The 19,361-nt window shown below is 38.6% G+C and overlaps 3 protein-coding genes across 6 annotated transcripts; 2 read left to right on the top strand and 1 right to left on the bottom strand.

Annotated features, from left to right (window-relative positions):
* Positions 1–510: 510 nt before the first annotated feature.
* On the top strand, positions 511–4,579 carry LOC134866366 (RING finger protein 11). Its single transcript, XM_063886490.1, has 3 exons — positions 511–1,154; positions 1,547–1,716; positions 2,201–4,579. Exons 1-3 carry the CDS (start codon positions 1,032–1,034, stop codon positions 2,370–2,372), a joined length of 465 nt encoding a protein of 154 aa, XP_063742560.1. The 5' UTR covers positions 511–1,031; the 3' UTR covers positions 2,373–4,579.
* Positions 4,580–5,456: 877 nt separating this feature from the next.
* rpe65a (retinoid isomerohydrolase RPE65 a) lies at positions 5,457–9,585 on the bottom strand. Its single transcript, XM_063886484.1, has 14 exons — positions 9,469–9,585; positions 9,014–9,096; positions 8,686–8,836; positions 8,439–8,546; positions 8,148–8,289; positions 7,897–8,044; positions 7,624–7,705; positions 7,380–7,512; positions 7,148–7,287; positions 6,924–7,053; positions 6,285–6,399; positions 6,093–6,187; positions 5,899–6,010; positions 5,457–5,818 (listed from the first exon to the last, which is right to left on the bottom strand). Exons 1-14 carry the CDS (start codon positions 9,477–9,479, stop codon positions 5,673–5,675), a joined length of 1,596 nt encoding a protein of 531 aa, XP_063742554.1. The 5' UTR covers positions 9,480–9,585; the 3' UTR covers positions 5,457–5,672.
* Positions 9,586–12,127: 2,542 nt separating this feature from the next.
* LOC134866365 (serine/arginine-rich splicing factor 11-like) lies at positions 12,128–19,035 on the top strand. 4 transcript variants are annotated; one of them, XM_063886489.1, is made up of 12 exons: positions 12,128–12,415; positions 13,710–13,843; positions 16,136–16,251; positions 16,673–16,753; positions 16,844–16,881; positions 16,989–17,122; positions 17,290–17,368; positions 17,443–17,562; positions 17,672–17,761; positions 17,874–17,939; positions 18,127–18,292; positions 18,492–19,035. In XM_063886489.1, exons 1-12 carry the CDS (start codon positions 12,294–12,296, stop codon positions 18,576–18,578), a joined length of 1,233 nt encoding a protein of 410 aa, XP_063742559.1. In that variant the 5' UTR covers positions 12,128–12,293; the 3' UTR covers positions 18,579–19,035. The 4 variants fall into 4 exon arrangements, with proteins under 4 accessions (XP_063742559.1, XP_063742557.1, XP_063742558.1 ...); XM_063886487.1 differs by having other exon boundaries at positions 18,396–19,035; XM_063886488.1 differs by having other exon boundaries at positions 18,127–18,301.
* The last annotated feature ends 326 nt before the right edge of the window (positions 19,036–19,361 follow it).

Genomic DNA, 19,361 nt, shown 5'->3' with positions numbered 1-19,361 from the left:
TTGTATTTTATATAAAGCCTGCAAAACCATCAAAAGCCTTCAAATGGTCTCTTGTTGGTTAAAATACACAAATAGATTTAAAACCAGCCTTGTATCTTTATTTTTGCAGCACTTTACTGTATCACAGCAAATTGATTTTTCCAAAAAGAATATGTACTAAAATCCAGACTTTTAATTAATTACCCAAATGTAGCCATTTTTTTGTACACTTGTTTTGCAAAAGCATTTATACCTTAAAAAATGTAGAAATGTAGAATAACCAGTAGGGGAAGTGAATGTGTGAAGAGAAATAAATAGTACTACTGTGACTTAAGTTAAAATATTAAATTGGTTTCACATGTTTTAGGGTTTCATTAAGAATACAAAAAACAACATAGGGTTTTTATTTTATTTTTATGAACGTAAAACAAAAATATGAGATGGATTTTCATAATTAAAAGGGGCGGGACTAGGCTCCTTCGTATATCTGCGTAAACGAAAAGCATCCAATCACTGCTCAGAATCACACCCTTACGTCATATACAACGGACTGATACATGTCCTCGGCTGAAGAAAGAGCTAGCAAGGAAGCAAACTGTTTAATGTTACTCACGAAATTAAAAGTCGGAAATGTCGCTACAGTCCAACACTCATGCCTTTTAGCGTTACAACCACATATATGGTTGAGGTAGATATTTTTTAGGAAGCGTTATTCTTACAAGGCTATGAGCGATACTTGTCGAGGAAGTCGTCCAGCTGGCTAGCTAAAAAGTAGCTAGCTAGGCTAGCTGTCGTTAGCACGGTAGTTCTTTGTTTTGTTTTTTTAGGTGAAGGTCCGTGTAAACATGAAGATTGACTAGTTCGCTTTTACATGTAACGTTCATATAGGAGGGTTATACTCATGCACGTAGTATATTTATCAGTGTTTAGTTGACCTGGAATTAAATGTTTTCTGGAATATTAGACAAAACTACTATTAGCCACCGAGAGCAACTTTAGCAACACAACACAGATCTTTTTTAACGTCGGGACAGGACTGGAGACACGAAGATATGGGCAACTGTCTCAAGTCTCCGACATCAGACGACATTTCTCTGCTTCATGAATCCCAGTCAGACAGAGCGAGCTTCGGTGACGGGACAGACCCGGACCTGGAGCCACCTCCGCCGTACCAGGTGAACCACTGCTAACACTCAACTTAAAGGGTATCAAGTTAAGAAAATGAAAGTTCGGGGCACAATTAAAACACATAGATTCAATAATAACGTTAATAGTTAGCCTACATGTTTGTGTGTAGCAGTAAATGATTGTAAATATAGTCGTGTAACTATGTTTCAGGTCTGTGGCCTTTTTTCCACCTGGAATCCATTATAGTCGGTAAACACCTGAGTAAACAAACACTTATCATCGTATCGGCCTGCCAAGAATGTAAACACTAGACAGCTGCTTTATTTGCAGGTGTGTCCCTGCATATAGCCTCACATATCAGCTCTGCATGCACACAGTGAGCTGATGCAGGATGATGGGTTGATGGGGTTTTTTTGTGCTTTCTTTTGCCTGTAACCAGGAGCAGGCTCACATGCCCATGTACCATCCCACGCCCAGCCAGGCCCGTCTGGCCACCCAGCTGACAGAGGAGGAGCAGATCCGCATAGCTCAGCGCATCGGCCTCATCCAGCACCTCCCTAAGGGTGTTTATGACGGAGGGCAAGACGGCTCGGAGAAAAAGATCAGAGAGTAATAAGCCTTTTGTATTTTTGTGAGGTTTTCATAGAGGGAGTTTTCACACTATTAGAGCTGAGACTAAAGTATGGGGGTTGTATATTTCATATCTAAGCAAATCTCAAGCACATTTGTGATTTTGGACTGGCCAGTTAATCTCATTATTATTTTTCAGTTTCATTATATTTTAAATTCAGAAGATTACAATGTTTCCAGAGTCAATGAGCAATCGAGGTAAAGAACGGATCTCAAGCAGTAGCAGTTTTCTCTTCTGTTATATATTCCTAAATCCTATATCTTAAGATAAAACATAAATGGTAGTGATTATAGTTGTAGTATTTTATAGGCTATACAATTAATTCAATGCATGCTACAAGGAGGCAGTTAAGGTATATACATATATAAATGTAATCCAAGTAGGATCATTTGTAATCTCTGGATCAATATCAACTTCACACTGTTGTGCATTAAAGCTATTTTATTCCCTGTGTTTTTTCAGATGCGTAATCTGTATGCTGGACTTTGTATACGGGGACCCCATCCGGTTCCTGCCGTGTATGCACATCTACCACATGGACTGTATAGACGACTGGCTGATGAGATCCTTCACCTGCCCCTCCTGCATGGAGCCCGTGGATGCTGCCCTGCTCTCCACCTATGAGACCGCCTGATTTTTTTCCCCCACGTCTCCAGTCCCAAACCAAGATCAAACACGGCCCCTTCAGGCCCAAACACACACACCTAAACCCAACAACTGCCCTTTTATAGAGTGAGACGAGCTATACAAAAATGTCTTGGCTGTTTTTTTGCACTTTGAAATATCAAAAATTACTCACCTAATGTTGGCCTTCCATTCCCCCAGGTCTAAAAAAATAAGCTGGTCTTAAACATCAGTTACACAACTGTGTGTCTGTGTGTGTCTGCCATGCTGACAGTAAGCACCTTGTGTGTGTGTGTGTGTGTGTGTGTGTGTGTGTGTGTGCGTGTGTGCGCGCGCGTGCGTGTGTGTCTGCGGTTTGATGACTCTGCACTTGAGCCGGACTCAGTGCTATCTCCCCGTATGTTCAGGGTTCACCTTCATTCTCCGTTAGTAGACATTACAATTGAAAACAGATTTTTGAACAACATGCTACAAGATGTTGCTAGAAATCTGTTTGGGAAAATATTATGTTTTCCGTGGCAACAGTAACACTTCCTCACAATATTGATCGCTCTCCTGAACATGGTCTTGCATTAAAATGGCCCTACACTTCAGGTATGGGAAAACATGGCTGAAGTTTACACTGTTGGTGTGACATGAAAAGAAATCACTCTCCAGTTTGTCAGGCGTACAACATAATTATGCACACCCTTAATAAAAATCACCCAAAGTTTATAAGTACACAATGCTCACCTTCAGCAGATCTGGGCTAAATGTTTTTTGTCTACTCCAAGTGGCTGAACTTTAAAGAAGATTTGTTGTGTAAGGGAAAATGTTGTTGTGTATTGTGAATGTTTCCCCAGGCGGTGTGTAAAGATGCTGGCAGCCAATGTAAAGGGCTCATTTGTGCATGGGCAGGTGGATCAGTCAGTCAAAAATTAGAAATGCTTGCACACACTTTTCATCTGATCCAGAGATTTGCACTTTACTTATAGGACAGTATCTAAACAATATATTAATATATGTATCTTATAACCTTGCACTATCGATACTTCATTCCTTTGTTTCCTGAGATGCAAAAGTTATATAACTGTAAAGGTTTTTCAAAGCTGTCAGTAGTCACTTATCACATTGAAGTAAACCTGAAAATGTATTTCATGAAATCTGTGATTTGGTAGTGTGATCCTCCGCTTTGTTCTGCTTGACTTTTGATTCTTGTGTGTTTTTGTGTCTTAAGTGAAGGGACAGAGGCTTTCTCCAGTTTAAAAAAGTTTGACATTTTGGGAAATATGCATATCCAGTTTAACATCAAGAGTTAAAGAGTAGGAGATTTTGTGTGTTAAGTAATCAGCTGGGACAAGGAGGGGATTAGCCTAGCATAAAGACTACGCAGGGTGAAACTGCAGGCATGGCTTCGAAAGTCAAAAACACACCTAACAGCGCCTACGAAACTCGGTAATAGTGGTTTTGGGAGGAGTTTGACAAATATAAAAGCATTCAACTTCCTCAAACTATTCAACTATAGATCTAACAAACAAGTCCTAACATGGTGATTAACTATTTAGGTGCTGGTAGGCCATCTCTTTAACTTTGGACAGAAGTCAGGTGGTTATTGACCTCTTCCAGTCTTTATGCTAAGCTAAGCTAAATCCCTCCCCAGTCTAGATTCATAGCTGGTTTACGTGAGAGGTGTCAGTGTGCTCATCTCCTGGCAAGAGATCGATAAAGCATATTTCCCATCATGTCGTACTGTCCCTTTAAGAAAGAAATGGGCTTAATTTGATTTATTTTGAGTAAACAGTCAAGTCATTTAACATCATTTATTTTTGTTTTATTACATGTTTATTTCCAATTACTGTAGCAGTAGTAACAATCATTTCTTTTTGGTTTGTGGCATTGTTTGTTGTCCTTTTTTTATGTTACTTGTGTTTTATCTTTTTGTTATGTTTGTGTGGAATCCACTTTGCATCACGGTTAGTAAGTATTTCACTTTAACACTGCTGTAAGCCTGACTGTGCAAGCCTCTGTCCCAAATGAATTTCAGTGTGTGAGACACTTCTTTTAAGGTGTGATAGTTACAACTGATGTATCAAGTTTTCCATTTAGCTTTTCCTTTGCTGTGTTTTTCATTTTAAGTTTATTCTGAAAATTAATATTTCCTGTAATCTTGTTTTTCTTTTTTTTTGGAAGGCTAAAAGGCCATCATGTTAAAAAAATAAAAATAAAGAGAGAAAAACACGTTTTGTTTATATTACGAACACGAAGCCAGGCAAAGTGGACTTAATCCAAATGTGCAGATTGTACCAACATGAGAGATTGCAAAATATTACTTTAAGCCCTTAATTGATGTAATCCTAAAATCTGGCAGTGGATTGTAAAATGTGTCAGACATAATCAGGGTTAGCTATTTAACCCAAGCCATAGTAGCAATGCTTGATGCTTTGTTTGCTGAGCTTGCATCAGCTTTGGGGCGACATGTGAGTGTTAGGTGTTTAGAATTTGACTAATTAACACTAGAGTGGAATTGTTATTTGAAAAACTGATCCTACTGAAATTCCACACAATACATTTAACCAAACCTGCTTTGTTCATGTACATGAATTCATGAAATGTGGGTGTGAAATTACAACATACAAAAATGTGTTGTGCATTTAAAAAGAACAATGGATTGCAACTGGTCCTTTCTTAAGTCTAAACAGCGACACTCTTAATCAGCTTTATTTGCGTTGTTGCAAGACCTGCGTCAGATTCAGACAGCTTTGAGCAACAATCCAGATGGATGTGTAAAGGATTTTTAGAACTCAAGTGTTAATTGATGTAGGATATATCAAGAACATTGTTGCTTGTTCAAAACAACATTCCTCTTTAATGTTAATGAAGTTGTTTTAACCTACAGATTGTATTTTATGATGCAGTACAAGGTCAGCAGCTCAGGAGTTGGCAGGAATTAAGTATCATGTTCCAATTATAATATCCACTCTTTCAGAGGGCTGAATCTAATTTGAATTCTCTCTTTGCCACAGGGCTACCTGTTACATTACAGAATAATATTAAACAACATGTTTTGATCACACCAAATGTATTTCTTCCATAAATATTCATGTGAAACAGCATGTGAACAAATCCACATATGTTTTATTAAACCAATACTGACAATTCAGGTTTTGACATTCTAGTATATCCAGCAACTAGAATTAAAAAGACATGTCATTTCACAAACTATTTTTTATTTAACAACCCACATCAGCGTTAAGTCATTATTTATTCTCTTATAACACTGGGAGGCAGTTGATAACGCTGTAATGGCTGACTACTGTAGATCGAATCAGCATTATGGTTTGTACATCCCGTGAAAGGTGACGGGCATGGTGCACTCCACCTCCGCCCTGGCGATCTCAGACAGATCCTTGGCGTTGAGGATCAGGAGGTACCCTGGTCTCTGGGCTCCAGGAGCCACCACGATGGTCAGCAGCACACCTGAGAACACGGCACCACATTATCAAAGAACAGTCTCCATCAGAGTGAGTCGAGGATTCAATATTTTTACATTGACGTACCATCATCCTCATCCACCCCATCAGGGTTCTGAACAAACAGGGGCTCTGAGGGGTAGGAGTCGGGTTCCTGCCATACCCATGTCTCCTTGGTCTTCACATTTAACTTGCAGATCTATAAACAACAAAATCAGGTAATGAACAAGCTTGTTTTACAAACTCTAAATTATTTCCAATTGAAGGCACTGCTGACATACCCTGTCTGGAATGAAGTGGTTGAGACCCAGTGCGTAGGCGTATGTGTAATTCTTTCCCGCGTACTTCCCATAGTTGATCTGAGGGAACTCAAAGGCTACAAAAAACAACATTAAATAGTTAATTCATTTCAATTCATTCAATTATTTTGTCCAATGTGAATAATTAGGTACATTTGATGGACTTGTGTGCACCTTGGCGAGGCCCAGAGAACAGCACCTCTGGCTCCAGCCAGATGGTCCCATCAGCATGCATAGTGGCTGTGGCCGTGGTGTATGGCAGGCTGACAAGGTTCTTCCCCTGCTCCTCCTACATCAGGTCCACAATGAGTTTACAACAAATCACATGTGTTGATGAAAGTCAAATAACTTGGACTCTGGTCAGCCGTGGGTCACATATGTGATGCCTAATGTTAGGCCAGTCCAAAGATCTAAAAGTGTTTTATTTAAAAAGTGGGCCATAGATCAATTATTTTCTCTTCATTTCCTGTAACATTAACACTATTGATTCCCAGGAAGTCCTTTTTATTCCCCAGATACCTTTGTTTGAATCAATCTGAAGGCATCCAATGAAGTTGCAGGAACCATAAATGACTCAAACTTTTCAGTGGTCAACAAAAAAGTATGAAAAACATGTGGGTCAAAAATGCCATTACATTTAGTAAAGAGCACATTAATACTGGTTTAGGACTCAAGGTTTGGGACTTTTGGATTGACTTGGGACTTGAGTGCAAAGATTTGAAACTTACTAGTGACTTGCCATTGAGTTGTTCCCACATCTGTCAAATAACATGAACATAGATTTTCTTCAGAAGAGCTAAAATGGTAACTTACCTTGTGGATGTCCAGGGGAATAACATATCTGCGGACCTCCGGCTGGGGCGCCATCATGGCTGCCTTCTTCACCTCTTCCCAGTTGGCTCTCAGGTTGGCCAACCAGAGATAGTTGTAAACAAACTCAAAACTGCACGAATAAAAACAACAATGAACAGCAATTGGTATGTATTAAACTAATCAGCTGTGGAGGTACAGGAAGGATGACATAAAACAACATTTACCCTTTCCATCCACAGAGGTCAACAACAATAAAGCCCTGGTCCTCATAGGTGTTGATGTGATGAAACATGCCAATGGGGGCCCCTTTGAACTTGTGGTCAATGTACTCTCCCGGGCTTTTCGTGGCAATGTGAAACAGGGTCTATATAAAGCACACATTAGATTATACATCATTAGATTGTCGAGGAAGGGGCAATGTTCATAGCAAGGGTTAAAACTACTGCAAGTGCTTACTCCTTGGGTCTCGTTGGACTCGAAACAGTCCATGTAGTTAGACCCTCGGATGCTCCAAGCGCTCAGGAATTTCAGCAGGTTGATTTTAACCGGGGTCTCCACAAAGACAAAGTAGTTCTCTGACATGCCAAAGCTGAAATTGTTAAGGAGATAATATCAAAATTGAGACTTTTTGCGACAACACTGACTGACTGATGTTTTGGAAAAAAAATGCATTATTGAAAGAAACCTGAGTTTGACGCACCTGTGCACGTAGGAAGGCTTGAACCTCTCGGCGCTTGGGATCTGCACCACCACCTTGGACTTCGCAATGGGATCAGACTTATCTAAGGACAAATATGGCAACTTTAGTTACATTTTAGTTGAGCAAGCTTGCAGGGACTTACCTAAGAGAGAAATTATCTATTTGTTTAAACATGAATTGCCGTTCAGTAGCCTTACACAAACTAAGTTTAAGCAGAGGGCACTGAAGTTAACCGCTGCTGTTATGTTTGAAGACGCCAATACTGATCCAAACCTTTCTGTGTGGGAGGAGTCATGACTATGTTGTAGGCCAACGTTGCCCCTTTTCCCATGCAGTTTCCAATGTTATACACTGTGCCATCATGCTCAATGTGAGGGTGGGCTGTCACTCCATTAATGTTGACATAGTTGCACATATCAACCTACAAAGAAAATAATTTGACAGTATGTTAATATGACGAGGGGTTTTATGGTTTGGAAGTATCTTTACATCTCATATTATAGGATATGTTTGTATTTGTATACCTTCTTCAGCGTCTCCAAGGAATCAGTGTCTACTTTAGTGAGGTAGTTGGTTTCTGTTACAGCATAGTAATCCTCACCAATAGGGTAAACATTCACCAGGCAGTTGTCTGTCACCTCAACACCCTTGAAGTAAGAGAAAAATCTGAAGAAAAAAAAGGTAATGGTGAAGGAGATCCTACACAACTATTACTCTGGCAAATATAAAACAAACAAATTTAGCATCAATATGACAGATTTGAACACCCATCTAGTATCCAGGTTATGACTTCCTTGGTGTTATATGCAACCCACCTGGAGAAGATGTTTTTGCAGGGATCAGGATATGCAAAGGTGCCGAACTCAGTGATCACCACACGTTTCTCTGTGATGGCTCTCACATAGGCATCTGTTCTGATAAACCTAAATGGAGAAAAAACAAAACAGCATTTCAAATAAAGACATGATGCGCACATATGCTCAAGTTTCTGTGGGTTTATTTAGTGACATGGCATTCAATTAAATGAATTAATTCTCTGAAGTATTTTCCTGAAGGTCTTACTTTCGGAAGTAGGTGACCTGACCGTTATTGAAGTCAAATTTGTGCATGAGAGCCTGGCCATCGAAGAGGTGGTAGAAAGGTTCATCTCCAACCTCAAAAAGCCCAGGTCCCAAACGGAGAAGACTTCCCTTCAGAAATGGAGGAATCCTACCTGTAATACCAGCAAAAATAACACAAATCAGAGATTGTTTTTAAATGTATAGAGATGTGAAAATGCTTTAAGAGACTACTTTCTCTACTTTAAGATGAAATAACATGTGCATCAGTATTTGAATGTCAAACAATAACTTGCCCGCAGTCTATTCCTGTCGTAAAGACACAAACAAACCTGTGACTGTTGCTGGAAGAGGCTCAGATAGCTCCTCGCATGTCTCAAAAATCTTTTTGTAGCCACCAGCTGGGTGTTCAAATCTGTCATCAAACATTGAAGGCATCAACCAACATTGCAGAAAGAAACTAAAAGTAATAACATTTCCAACTCATTTAATGTGTGAGTCTGCTGTTTGAATGCATAGAAAGTTATATTTCTGACTGGTCATGCAGTTCAACATGAACTTTTAAATCATGAAAGAGCTTAATTGACTGCAGACATTAATGTCACTGTGTAAAAATTGCAGGATCAAGTAAATGAATTGTACATAGAATAGCTAAATAAACATTACCAACATTTGCCACTCAGGAAATAGCACTTTTCAACTAAAAGCTGAACTGATGAAGCTTCAAACATATTACATTATGATTTAAGATGACATTTAAAGTTGCAATAATTATTCAGAAACTCACCGGCTGACCATGACTCCCTCTTTTTGTGGAACCACACAAAGCAGAATGAAGGTCACTCCTGAACTCAACGATCCTGTTTTCCCAGCAGGTTTGTGGTATTTATTCGTCTTGTCCCCCTCAGAGTCACCGAAAATCTGCGCTGTAAACCTTCCCACTGGCCAATCATGTTGCACCATGAACAAGAATCCCTTTGTGCCAATATCCTCTGCATGGCTCAATGGTCACCCCACTGAAACCGGATTTATAACAGAGAATATTGATTGCAAAGAACTTGCAAATGTGTTGCAATTGTACATGTGATTTTTTTCTACAATTGTTGTGCTTTTAACATATGGCTGTGCTGAGACATAGAAAGTGCAGTATATTTTAAATAAGGCTTTTGATGCATTGTGAAGTAGGCCTACAAACATCATGGAGCAAGTAAACAGAAATGTAGATTTTAAAGTCAGTTGTTCAGAATGTGTGAAGTACATTTATAGAAACATTTCATCACATTGCTTTTATTTAGCTGATGCTTTTATCCAAAGCGACTTAAACCGTGTAAAATTTGGATCATGAGTAAATTGGCCAAAAACCAAGTACCACCTCGATATGTTGGATAAATGAATAGTTTCTAGAAGAGGATTTATTGTAAAACAACAATAACAGTAAATCTCAACATCTATTATTAGGCCACCTCGTACAATATAACTGGGAAACACAATGCTAATAGGATGCGATGTGGCCTTTGTGTTCTTTGGTCAGATCTCAAAATGCCATGACTTGCTTGTCTCAGTTCAACTATAATCCAGGTGAAGGGATTATGCCTGCTATGGCCAGAGGACAAACGCTGCATTGTTACTCCTGGGAAAAAACACCATTAGTAGAAAGAGTTTCACCAGAAGCAGATTGTCAGAAGCCGGGGTTGTGATGTTGCCCCCATAGCCATCATGTGTGGAAGGACCTTATTTAGCAATAATACATTATGATGTATTTATCAAGAAAAAAGTGTCAGTTATTGACTATGTCCAGTAGAAGTGGTCGAGGTTAAGTCTCAGTTGTTTAAACTTTCAATTATATTATCAATAAATAAAGGTTTGTACGAAATTGATCATCATGACAGCTGCTGATCTACAGATCCATCACAAGGACAAACCTAACAAACACCATCCTCTGTTGAAAACTGTGTGATGGGGTTGAAAGCTCCACAAAGAGTTAGTGAGCAAATAAGAGGTTAATCTAAAGTATTCTGTGCTCTCAACATTAGGCATGTGATTTGAAATACAAAGGCAGAATTTCATTTCGCAATTCTAGCTTTGCTTGAGGCAAAAATAACCCAATTGCAATCCCTAGAAAAACGTCATAAATTGATCTGCAATTTCCAAGATCAAGTATTAACTTTGAGGAGTGTGAGGCTAAAATACAGGACTTAAACTAATTGCAATGTGAGGAATGTGTACATACTGTCCTTTATGTGACCCTATTTCTACTTTTTCACATTTTCACCTTAAATCCATTATTAGTTCATTATTAACTTTTGAGGATTATTTCAATTATGCTTGAATGCTTATTATTATTATTATTATTATTATTATTATTATTATTATTATTTTGTATACAACGCAATATATCCAAATCAGGAAGAGTTATTATTTTTATGCGTTACGTTTTAAATGTGTAAATCAACAACAAATATTTACCCCAAAAATAATAACTTTAGTTAATGTTTGAAGAGGAAAATGTAGCCCACAAAGATATAATAAAGATAATCCATGACATTGTGTCTGGTTAAAACATTTACTCATTCATATACCTAGAGGTTTTTAGAAAATAAATTATACAAGAAGATACAACCATAGCAAAAACACAGATGCTTTATTCCCAACAAACTTACTGTTCCTGAGTGTATGTCATCAGTTAAAGGAAAGGGAGACCTCTGTTGGTTGTGTGAAGATCAAGACATTTCCAAGATTGTACACATATACAGTCTTTGAGTTAGTATCTTTCTGGCGTGCTTTGGTGTGCAAGACTAATATAAGACTGTTCAATAAGCGGTAGTTAATTGAAAAACCTAATAAGCAATCATCAGAGGTGTAAGAAGTACTCAGATCTTTTACTTAAGTAGCAATACCACAGTGTAAAAATACTCTGTTACAAATAAAGGTCCTGCAAGTTTTGGCATCAAAATATCTTTCAAGTACAAAAAGTTTAATATCTATTTTCCAGTATGGTCTACATAAGATTTTAAAAAGACTACATTTTTGTATTATAATTATTAATCTCAATCTCAATGTTTCACTTGGTAAAGGTGGGGATTATTTAGATTGCTCTGTATACTGCTCGGTAGCCTAACCTATAATAATAGGTAATGATTAATAAGTTGATTTATATACTGTATTATAAATCCATATCTGCAAAGTAGCTAGTAACCATACATGTAGCGGAGTAAAAAGTGAAAAACTGCCTCCAAAATGAAGTAAAGTAAAAGTATAAAGTAGCATAAGGTTAAAATACTCAAGCGAAGTACAAGTACCTACAAATTGTAATTGAGTACAGCACTTGTGCTAATGTACTTAGTTACTTTCAACTACTGCCATTCATGTTTTTGTGAATGTATCAACATTGTTTTTACAGAAAAGGAGTTCAACTATACGCATGCGCAGTCTTTTCCCAAAATACAATATGGCGCCGATATGTTAGTGTGTTGACGTAACTGCTAGCTAACACCTAGCCCGCAAATTACCTAAAAATACGCTGTTTTAACAACCAGCGGATAACAGTGACTTTTATTTAGTTGTATTAGTTAACTGCAGTGCTGTTTTTCAAACGTTCTTTGTCGAAAAACAATGAATTACACTACGAAGGTGGTCCAGGTGACCAATGTGTCGCCTAGCACCACATCGGAGCAGATGAGAACACTGTTCGGTTTCCTGGGAACCATCGAAGAACTGAAGCTGTTTCCTCCAGAGTGAGTTCACTGTCGGCTGCTTTACTGTATTTATAATGGAATCACGGAAAGAATGCATGGTTTTTGAACACGTTGGCTTTGTGTGAGCCTGAACCGTAACTAGGCCTAACATGCTAACCGCACACCCAATAACGGTAACAACTGATTACAATTCGGTCCATCCTAATTTTACTTGTTGATTATGGAACAGTCACACAAATATCTTTCTGTACCATTGTGAAGACATTTGAAGAGATTTTGAAAATGAGTTTTAGTTGGTTATACTCGGAGGTGGAAAAGTCACTCGGATCTGAAGTAGAAGTACCAGCGTGTAGGAATACCCTTTTACAAGTACAAGTCCTGCATTCAACATGTTACTTAATAAAAAGTGCAAATGTAATAGCAGCAATACATACTCAAGTACCAAATATAGTACCCATTGTTGTAGTGGCCATTTTAGCAATAATATATACTGTATTATATCACTGGAGTGTAACTAGTGATGCATTCATGTATCGTATGAATTTTGCAACTGTTAAAGGATGTGAAAAACATTGCTAACTTTTTATACTGCCAGGTGTCTCCATCCATACTAGTTCATTAAAGTGTCAGTGGATTTAATCAGGTGGAAGAAGTACTCAGATCTTGGACTTAAGTAAATGTATTACATTTTAAAGTGTAGGGAAGAATAATATGTTACAAATAAAAGTCCTGCAATCAAAGTCAAGTAGAAGAAGAAGAGTATTGGCTTCAAAATATAACTCAAGTAAAAATATTCATTATACAGATTGGCCCATTTCAGAATAATATATTATGTGTCTTGATTATAATTACCATTGCATTAAAAGGTTATCGAAGCTGGTGAAGGTGCATGACTTGGTATACTGCAGGATAACTTGTGAATTGACATCAGGTGGAACTAAAGTCTTATTTAAGTGTTGATTATATTTCAAATAAGTGATCCAAATCAACCAATTATTCCAAAGTAACTAAATGTAGTTATTAAATGTAGTGTCAGAGTAAAAGTACACAACACCTCAAAACTGTACTTAACTACTTGGATAAATGTACTTATTAACTTTAAACCACTGGTCATACTAAGTTTACATTAAGCAATTGAACACATGGGCATATTTTTTCTATTGTCGTTTTTGCATGTACCAGATTGTTATACTAGAGACCAGTCAGTAAGCAAAAGCTGTAGGGATCCTGATGTGAAAGGACATTTATTGTCAAAGGAAAGGACTCAAAAGATGTTCAGATGATTGTTTGCAACGTTATTCTTCTAATTTTATATTTGTGACTTCCTCCATAGTGACTCTCAGATGCCTGTGACATCGCGGGTGTGCTTTGTGAAGTTCCAGGAGCCAGAGTCTGTTGGCGTGTCCCAACACCTGACTAACACCGTGTTTGTGGACAGAGCATTGATTGTGGTCCCGTTTGCCGAAGGTTTGTCACTTAATTATTTCCACGTATGAGAGGTCCTTGTTGATTGATCATTTAAAAGTAAAAAATGTGTAATCTTTCTTATATGTGAACAATGGTATGTTTTTAAATGAGATTTTTAAAGATAATTTGGATGATACTGGTAATGCCATTCCCTCCCATTGTCTATAAGAAGTCCTTAAAGCAGACTTCTTTTGTCAGATCTTTGGTATACTGCTGTCGCACATCCCATTGCTGTTTTACCATCACATTGCAATTATTTTGATAAACTGTACTTTATTTATTTGGGTAAATGCATATCAAGCGGTATGTCTCTGCCTAAAATAATAATTTGCTCTATATTGAGAAAGCACAGTATACCAAATTCTGCTTTTCAGACATTTACAGATTAGGAGTTGAACATTCCCAAGCTGTGGCGGCCGCAGTGAAGTTGTCTTAACCATATGCATTTTATTTTCTCCCCCATATTGGACTATCCTCTGTTAAACTTCTCTCTGTTATTTGTGTGTGTGTATGTGTGTGTGTGTGATTTTTGTAGTGAAGAAGGCAAAAGCAGCCCCCTCGTGGATGGCTGAAAGTGGTCCTCTGCCTGCCAACAGGGGATTGTAAACATTTGCAAAGGCCAGCAAGCATTCAAGTCCCACCCCGGCCTTTTCATGTCCTCTATTCTTTCTCTGCCTTCTCTTTCCTTCTGTCTAATTAATCTTTTCTAGGTGGTTTGGTTTAGAGTGTAAAGGTCAGATATCGGGGACATAGCCTGAAACGGTGCTCATTTTGCATTGTTTTGCAACACTTCTAAAGCAAGGCTCATTAACAGATGAGGCTGTCAATCTTCTTCAACCTCAAAGCCACCAGCATTGCACAGCAGCTGTAAATACTCGATAGCACAACAGATGTTCATTAATCCAACACTGAAAACAGTCCCCAAGAAAAGCACATTTAATCTTGTATGTAAACGTTTTACTAGAAAATGTGTAACCTTAAGATTTCAGAGTTACCAAATGGGATCATGACTGAGAGCAGTATTTTTTGCTTTAACCAACAATTATTACATTGTCTATCTTATCCTTTTAACAATGTTAATTCATTAATGAAAGGCAGACATAGTGATAAAGGCCTATAAGTAAATAATGGCTGATAATAATGACCTTTGCAGAAACAACAGTTCTCAGGCAGCTGGCTATGCGCACACCCACCCATATGTGAGCAGCTGTTTTAGGAACAAAGGAACACTAGTCCATGATTGGTTATCTTATATAATAGTCATACTTCATCTCATCATAATTTGTCTAAGATGCCGAGCCGACATGACATTATGTTGGTAAATATTCTCTTTAACAGTGGTCTTCTTTTGTTGTTGTGTTTTACAGTTCTTTTTCCTGGCTCAGCCAGTCCTGTAAACCAGGCCCTGCTGAAAATACCATCCAACAGTTTTGTCTCCTGCAGCAATTTCTCTCTTCAGTGTGCTCCTTTTTTTACATTTTTTTTTTTACATGTTGTCATTGTTGTGTGTCTGTATTTAGGTCATGTGTTTTCGTGAAAGACTATTTTTGGGTGTGGATTTACTGTGAGATGACAATGAGGTATTGATTTGAGCCATTTTTTAAATACAATCAGTGGCATTTTACAAATAAAGAATATCACATTTTTTAATTGGACTGTGGTAGCGCAGATAAATCAAAGCAGTCCTCCTCTGATCTTATTGGTTGATTGATGCAGTGGCAGGTAAGGATGCTAGATGAATGATTTGCAGCAGACACACTACCCACACTATGTCTGCTATTGTCATTAGGTCATACTAATTTATGCTGTGACTTTTGTGTTTTTGGTAAGTAAACACTGATAGTTTGTATAGTGTTCTTGCCAAATCCCTAAAATTCTCTCTGTTGTGTGTATCTCGATTTTTCTCTGTGTGCTTTTAGTAGCGAAGCCGCCAGCGTGAGTCGCTTGTTTCAGTAAACGTCTCAATGAAAATTGAGGGCTCACCCAACTGGAGAAGCAGCTGTGCTTGCTAACCTTTGGTTCATGACTTAAAAAACACGTTCAGGTGATATACTCTTGGCAGTGTTCATTGGAGTAGTGTGATATATTCCAGCAATAGTTCTGTCACTTCAATGATTATTTTGAATATAGGGAACTCTTCTCTGATCTGTAAGGTAACCATTGTGTGAAACCTTATTTGAGCAATTGCAGTGTGAAGACTTTTTCTGTTTGTCTTTTCCAAAGTGTCTTCTCTGTAGTTGATGTGTGTGAATATGTCGTTCTCTCCTAATGCCCGTTTTTATTTTCCTGTAGGATCTATTCCAGATGAGGCTAAAGCTTTGTCACTGTTGGCGCCAGCAAACGCTGTTGCAGGAATCCTGCCAGGAGGAGGACTTCTCCCGCTGCCCAATCCCATGTCCAATCCAGCTGTAAGATTCTAGATTATCTAGTGTGTCCTGATTTAACATGTACAATTGGAATTTGCTAAATGTTTTGTTTAAATATATATAATTTAAAAACAGGTTAGCAATAGAGTGGTGTGATCCTATCCAAAAGTCCCTTTTATTTATATTCCTGTATTTCTTTTATATACAGCCCCGGAAAAAATGAAGAGACCACTCCACATTTTTCTTAATCTTTATCTCTACATGTATGTCAGCCATTCCAGTGTCGGCTGAATTCGATCACAGAGACATGTTGTCTTCAGTATTTAGTTGATAATGATTTCAGTTTTCACAATTTGTTATTTGTGGGCAATCTGTTTTGTGTGATGGACACTTGTAAGATATCTAAACAATAGGCCTGCCGTAGCAAAGTATCTCAACATGCTTGTATTTGATTTAACTCCAGATGGGAGGAAACCCTTTCGGTGTTCCGAACATGGATGCGATGGCTGCATTTGGATTCCCGGGACACAATATGAACCCACAGGTGAGCGGCTTTGATGAAGGACATCGACTGGAAGTTAAATATGTACTGTATATGTCAAAGTCCAACCCTTCTTCCTGTTGTCTTCTTCAGGCTGCTGATCAGCTGCTAAAGTTCATGACCGATCCAAAGTAAGTCAGTATAACTTCTGAAAATTGTGCCTAAATGCCGTTTTTAATCACGAATGAAAGATGAGAGTAGTAATGATGAGTCCACTAATTAATATGCTTTCCTTCAGACTGAATCCTTTGGCTGCAGGCTTGAACCTAAGTGCGAGCCTGAAGGCTGACGCATCCAATAAAGAGATCGAAGAGGCCATGAAGAGAGTGAGAGAGGCTCAGTCGCTCATATCTGCTGCTATTGAACCAGGAAGTGAGTGCACAGATGTTTTTCTTTTAGGACACGTTGATCAATAATATTGTTTTTGTGTAATGCCTTGTTCGTGTCATCATTTCCCGTTTTTTGGGCTTTTTCTAAAAAGTCCTTGAATTGTATTTATACATTGCTAATGAATGTGTGTTTGTTTTTCGATCCTGCAGATAAAGAGAGCAAAAAGAAGCGCTCTCGCTCTAGATCCAGGTCCAGGAGGAGGAGATCCAGGTCACGTTCAAAACACAGGTGTGTGAAACTACCATGACTTATCTTTTTGTAATTTCACAACACAGTCCACTGATCTAAATGTATGGTTGCAGGAGAACCAGGAGCAAATCCCGGCGGCGGTCAAACTCCAGAAGCAGGCGGCGCTCCAAAAGCCCACGCAGGAGACACACCGACTCCAGAGACCAAAGCAGGCCTTCTCCGAGCAGATCCAGGTGGGTTTACTGTGACAATACTTGACATAGCATTAGGCATATTATGGTTTGAAGATCTACTCAAACCTGATCTGACATTTTTTTCTCTTACGTCAAATGTATCCTACAGGGATAGAAAGAAAGATGATTCAGGGAAAAGACGATCCAAAACCCCGCCTAAAAGCTACAGCACCACCAGGAGGTCACGCAGCGAGGAACGGTGAGTACAGAAAAGGATTCTGTGTGCAGAAACTGAAAATGTACAAACAAACGTATAATATACCGCGACCAGTGATCTAAGTTTACAAGCCTTGTCCCGTTCTGCTTCACAGGAGACGCAGGAAAAGTCGCAGCAAGAGCCGATCTCTCCCGAAAAAAAAGACTCCATCTCCTCGACGGTTGGTATTTTGATGTGAAATATTTGTGTTTCATAACAGGAAAGACTTGTTTTAACCAAACCGGAACTAAAGGTCAACCATGTGTAATTATTTATAGGATTTAGACCACATTTACTTAATATCCTTACTGTGTCTGTATCCAGCCCATATTATGACAAACCTGACGTTTCCTCTCCTCCCTCCACAGACACAAGAAGGAAAAGAAGAAGGATAAGGAAAGGGACCGGGAGCGCAAGAGTGATAAAGAGCGCAACCGAGAGGAACGTGAACGCTCCACCAGCAAGAAGAAGAAGAGTAAAGACAAAGAACGAGATCGGGAGAGGAAATCGGACGGAGAGAAAGGAGATATCAAGGTCAGCAAGGTGAATTTTTACTCGCCACAAGCTTTGCTGCTCTGATGTAAACCTGGGGCTATCTATGCTTTAAAATGTCCCATTCATTGGCTTCCTTTCGCAGATCACCAGGGATTATGATGAGGAAGAACAAGGCTATGACAGCGGGAAGGAGCGAGAGGACAGGAAAGATTCTGACGACTCTGCTTTGTCTCCTCAGTCTGTAGAAGGTAACGGCACCGCGCGGCAGGCCAAAGTAAACGGAGCGGACGATCACCATGAAGAGGACATGGATGTCAGTGATTAGGTCGTCCATCTTGGTCCCTTTTTTTTCTCTGTTTTGGTTGTAAACATGTTGTTCCCCACTGGGGTCAATTTAAAATGTGAAGTGAGCGTCAAATGTGTAGATTTTTCGCACAGAAGAGTCATTTACTAATGTTTGCAAACGTGTACAATGCTGTATCGAGATTTTGCAGAGTTTGCCAGAAGATATGTCACACAGCTCTAAAGAACCCTCATGCTTTCTGCCTCTACAATCAGTCAGTTAAAACTGGATATAGGCTTGCTTTGCTTTTCTCGAGCTTGTCACTTTTTACACATATTTTATCTTTTACAATATTTTTGTGTTGTGGTGTGTTGTTCAGGCCTTTTCCCTCAACTTCTCGAAACAGTTAATACGTTTGTTTCTTATTTGAAATTGTCGATTGTTTTATCAAGGATTTCTTTTATAATAAAGCCTATTTGGAAAAAAACGAGACTTTTTCTTTAACAGGTACGAAGATGAGAGGAAATTCTAAATTATGACTCATTATTATTCAAAAATGTAGTTTCCAGCTTCCAATTGTCCTATATTTGTGATCATTTAAAAAGTGGGCTTTGGACTGTAAGCATTAATCACTGGGTTTTGATTGAAGCGTCAGAGAGAATGAGAGTAAGAGGGATCAATTAGCTGTTGGCCTAAACTAAACAGTTTATGGCTCAAATATAATTGAGAGTAAAAGTACCTCATCAAATTGAGGCAAATTTCCACTATCCACATAAAGCACTCCCAACATATCCTTCAAAGATCATATTAACGTGTAGTAAAATG

This window comes from Eleginops maclovinus, chromosome 6, assembly GCF_036324505.1.
Source record: "Eleginops maclovinus isolate JMC-PN-2008 ecotype Puerto Natales chromosome 6, JC_Emac_rtc_rv5, whole genome shotgun sequence".
NCBI lineage: Eukaryota > Metazoa > Chordata > Actinopteri > Perciformes > Eleginopidae > Eleginops > Eleginops maclovinus.
Note: the sequence above shows the minus strand (reverse complement) of the source record. Positions and strands in the feature narration are given on the sequence as shown.

Bases quoted from the DNA above. Each gene is read 5' to 3' on its own strand.
- LOC134866366 (XM_063886490.1), top strand. From the start codon at position 1,032: ATGGGCAACTGTCTCAAGTCTCCGACATCAGACGACATTTCTCTGCTT. The intron at 1,155-1,546 runs GTGAACCACTGC...GCCTGTAACCAG, and splicing joins AGCCACCTCCGCCGTACCAG to GAGCAGGCTCACATGCCCAT. The intron at 1,717-2,200 runs GTAATAAGCCTT...GTGTTTTTTCAG, and splicing joins TCGGAGAAAAAGATCAGAGA to ATGCGTAATCTGTATGCTGG.
- rpe65a (XM_063886484.1), bottom strand. The intron at 7,706-7,896 runs GTTTGGATCAGT...ATTTGTCCTTAG, and splicing joins GACTCCTCCCACACAGAAAG to ATAAGTCTGATCCCATTGCG. The intron at 6,011-6,092 runs GTATGTCAGCAG...TGTTGTTTATAG, and splicing joins ACCACTTCATTCCAGACAGG to ATCTGCAAGTTAAATGTGAA.
- LOC134866365 (XM_063886485.1), top strand. From the start codon at position 12,294: ATGAATTACACTACGAAGGTGGTCCAGGTGACCAATGTGTCGCCTAGC. The intron at 16,754-16,843 runs GTGAGCGGCTTT...TGTCTTCTTCAG, and splicing joins GACACAATATGAACCCACAG to GCTGCTGATCAGCTGCTAAA. The intron at 17,563-17,671 runs GTGGGTTTACTG...TGTATCCTACAG, and splicing joins CCTTCTCCGAGCAGATCCAG to GGATAGAAAGAAAGATGATT.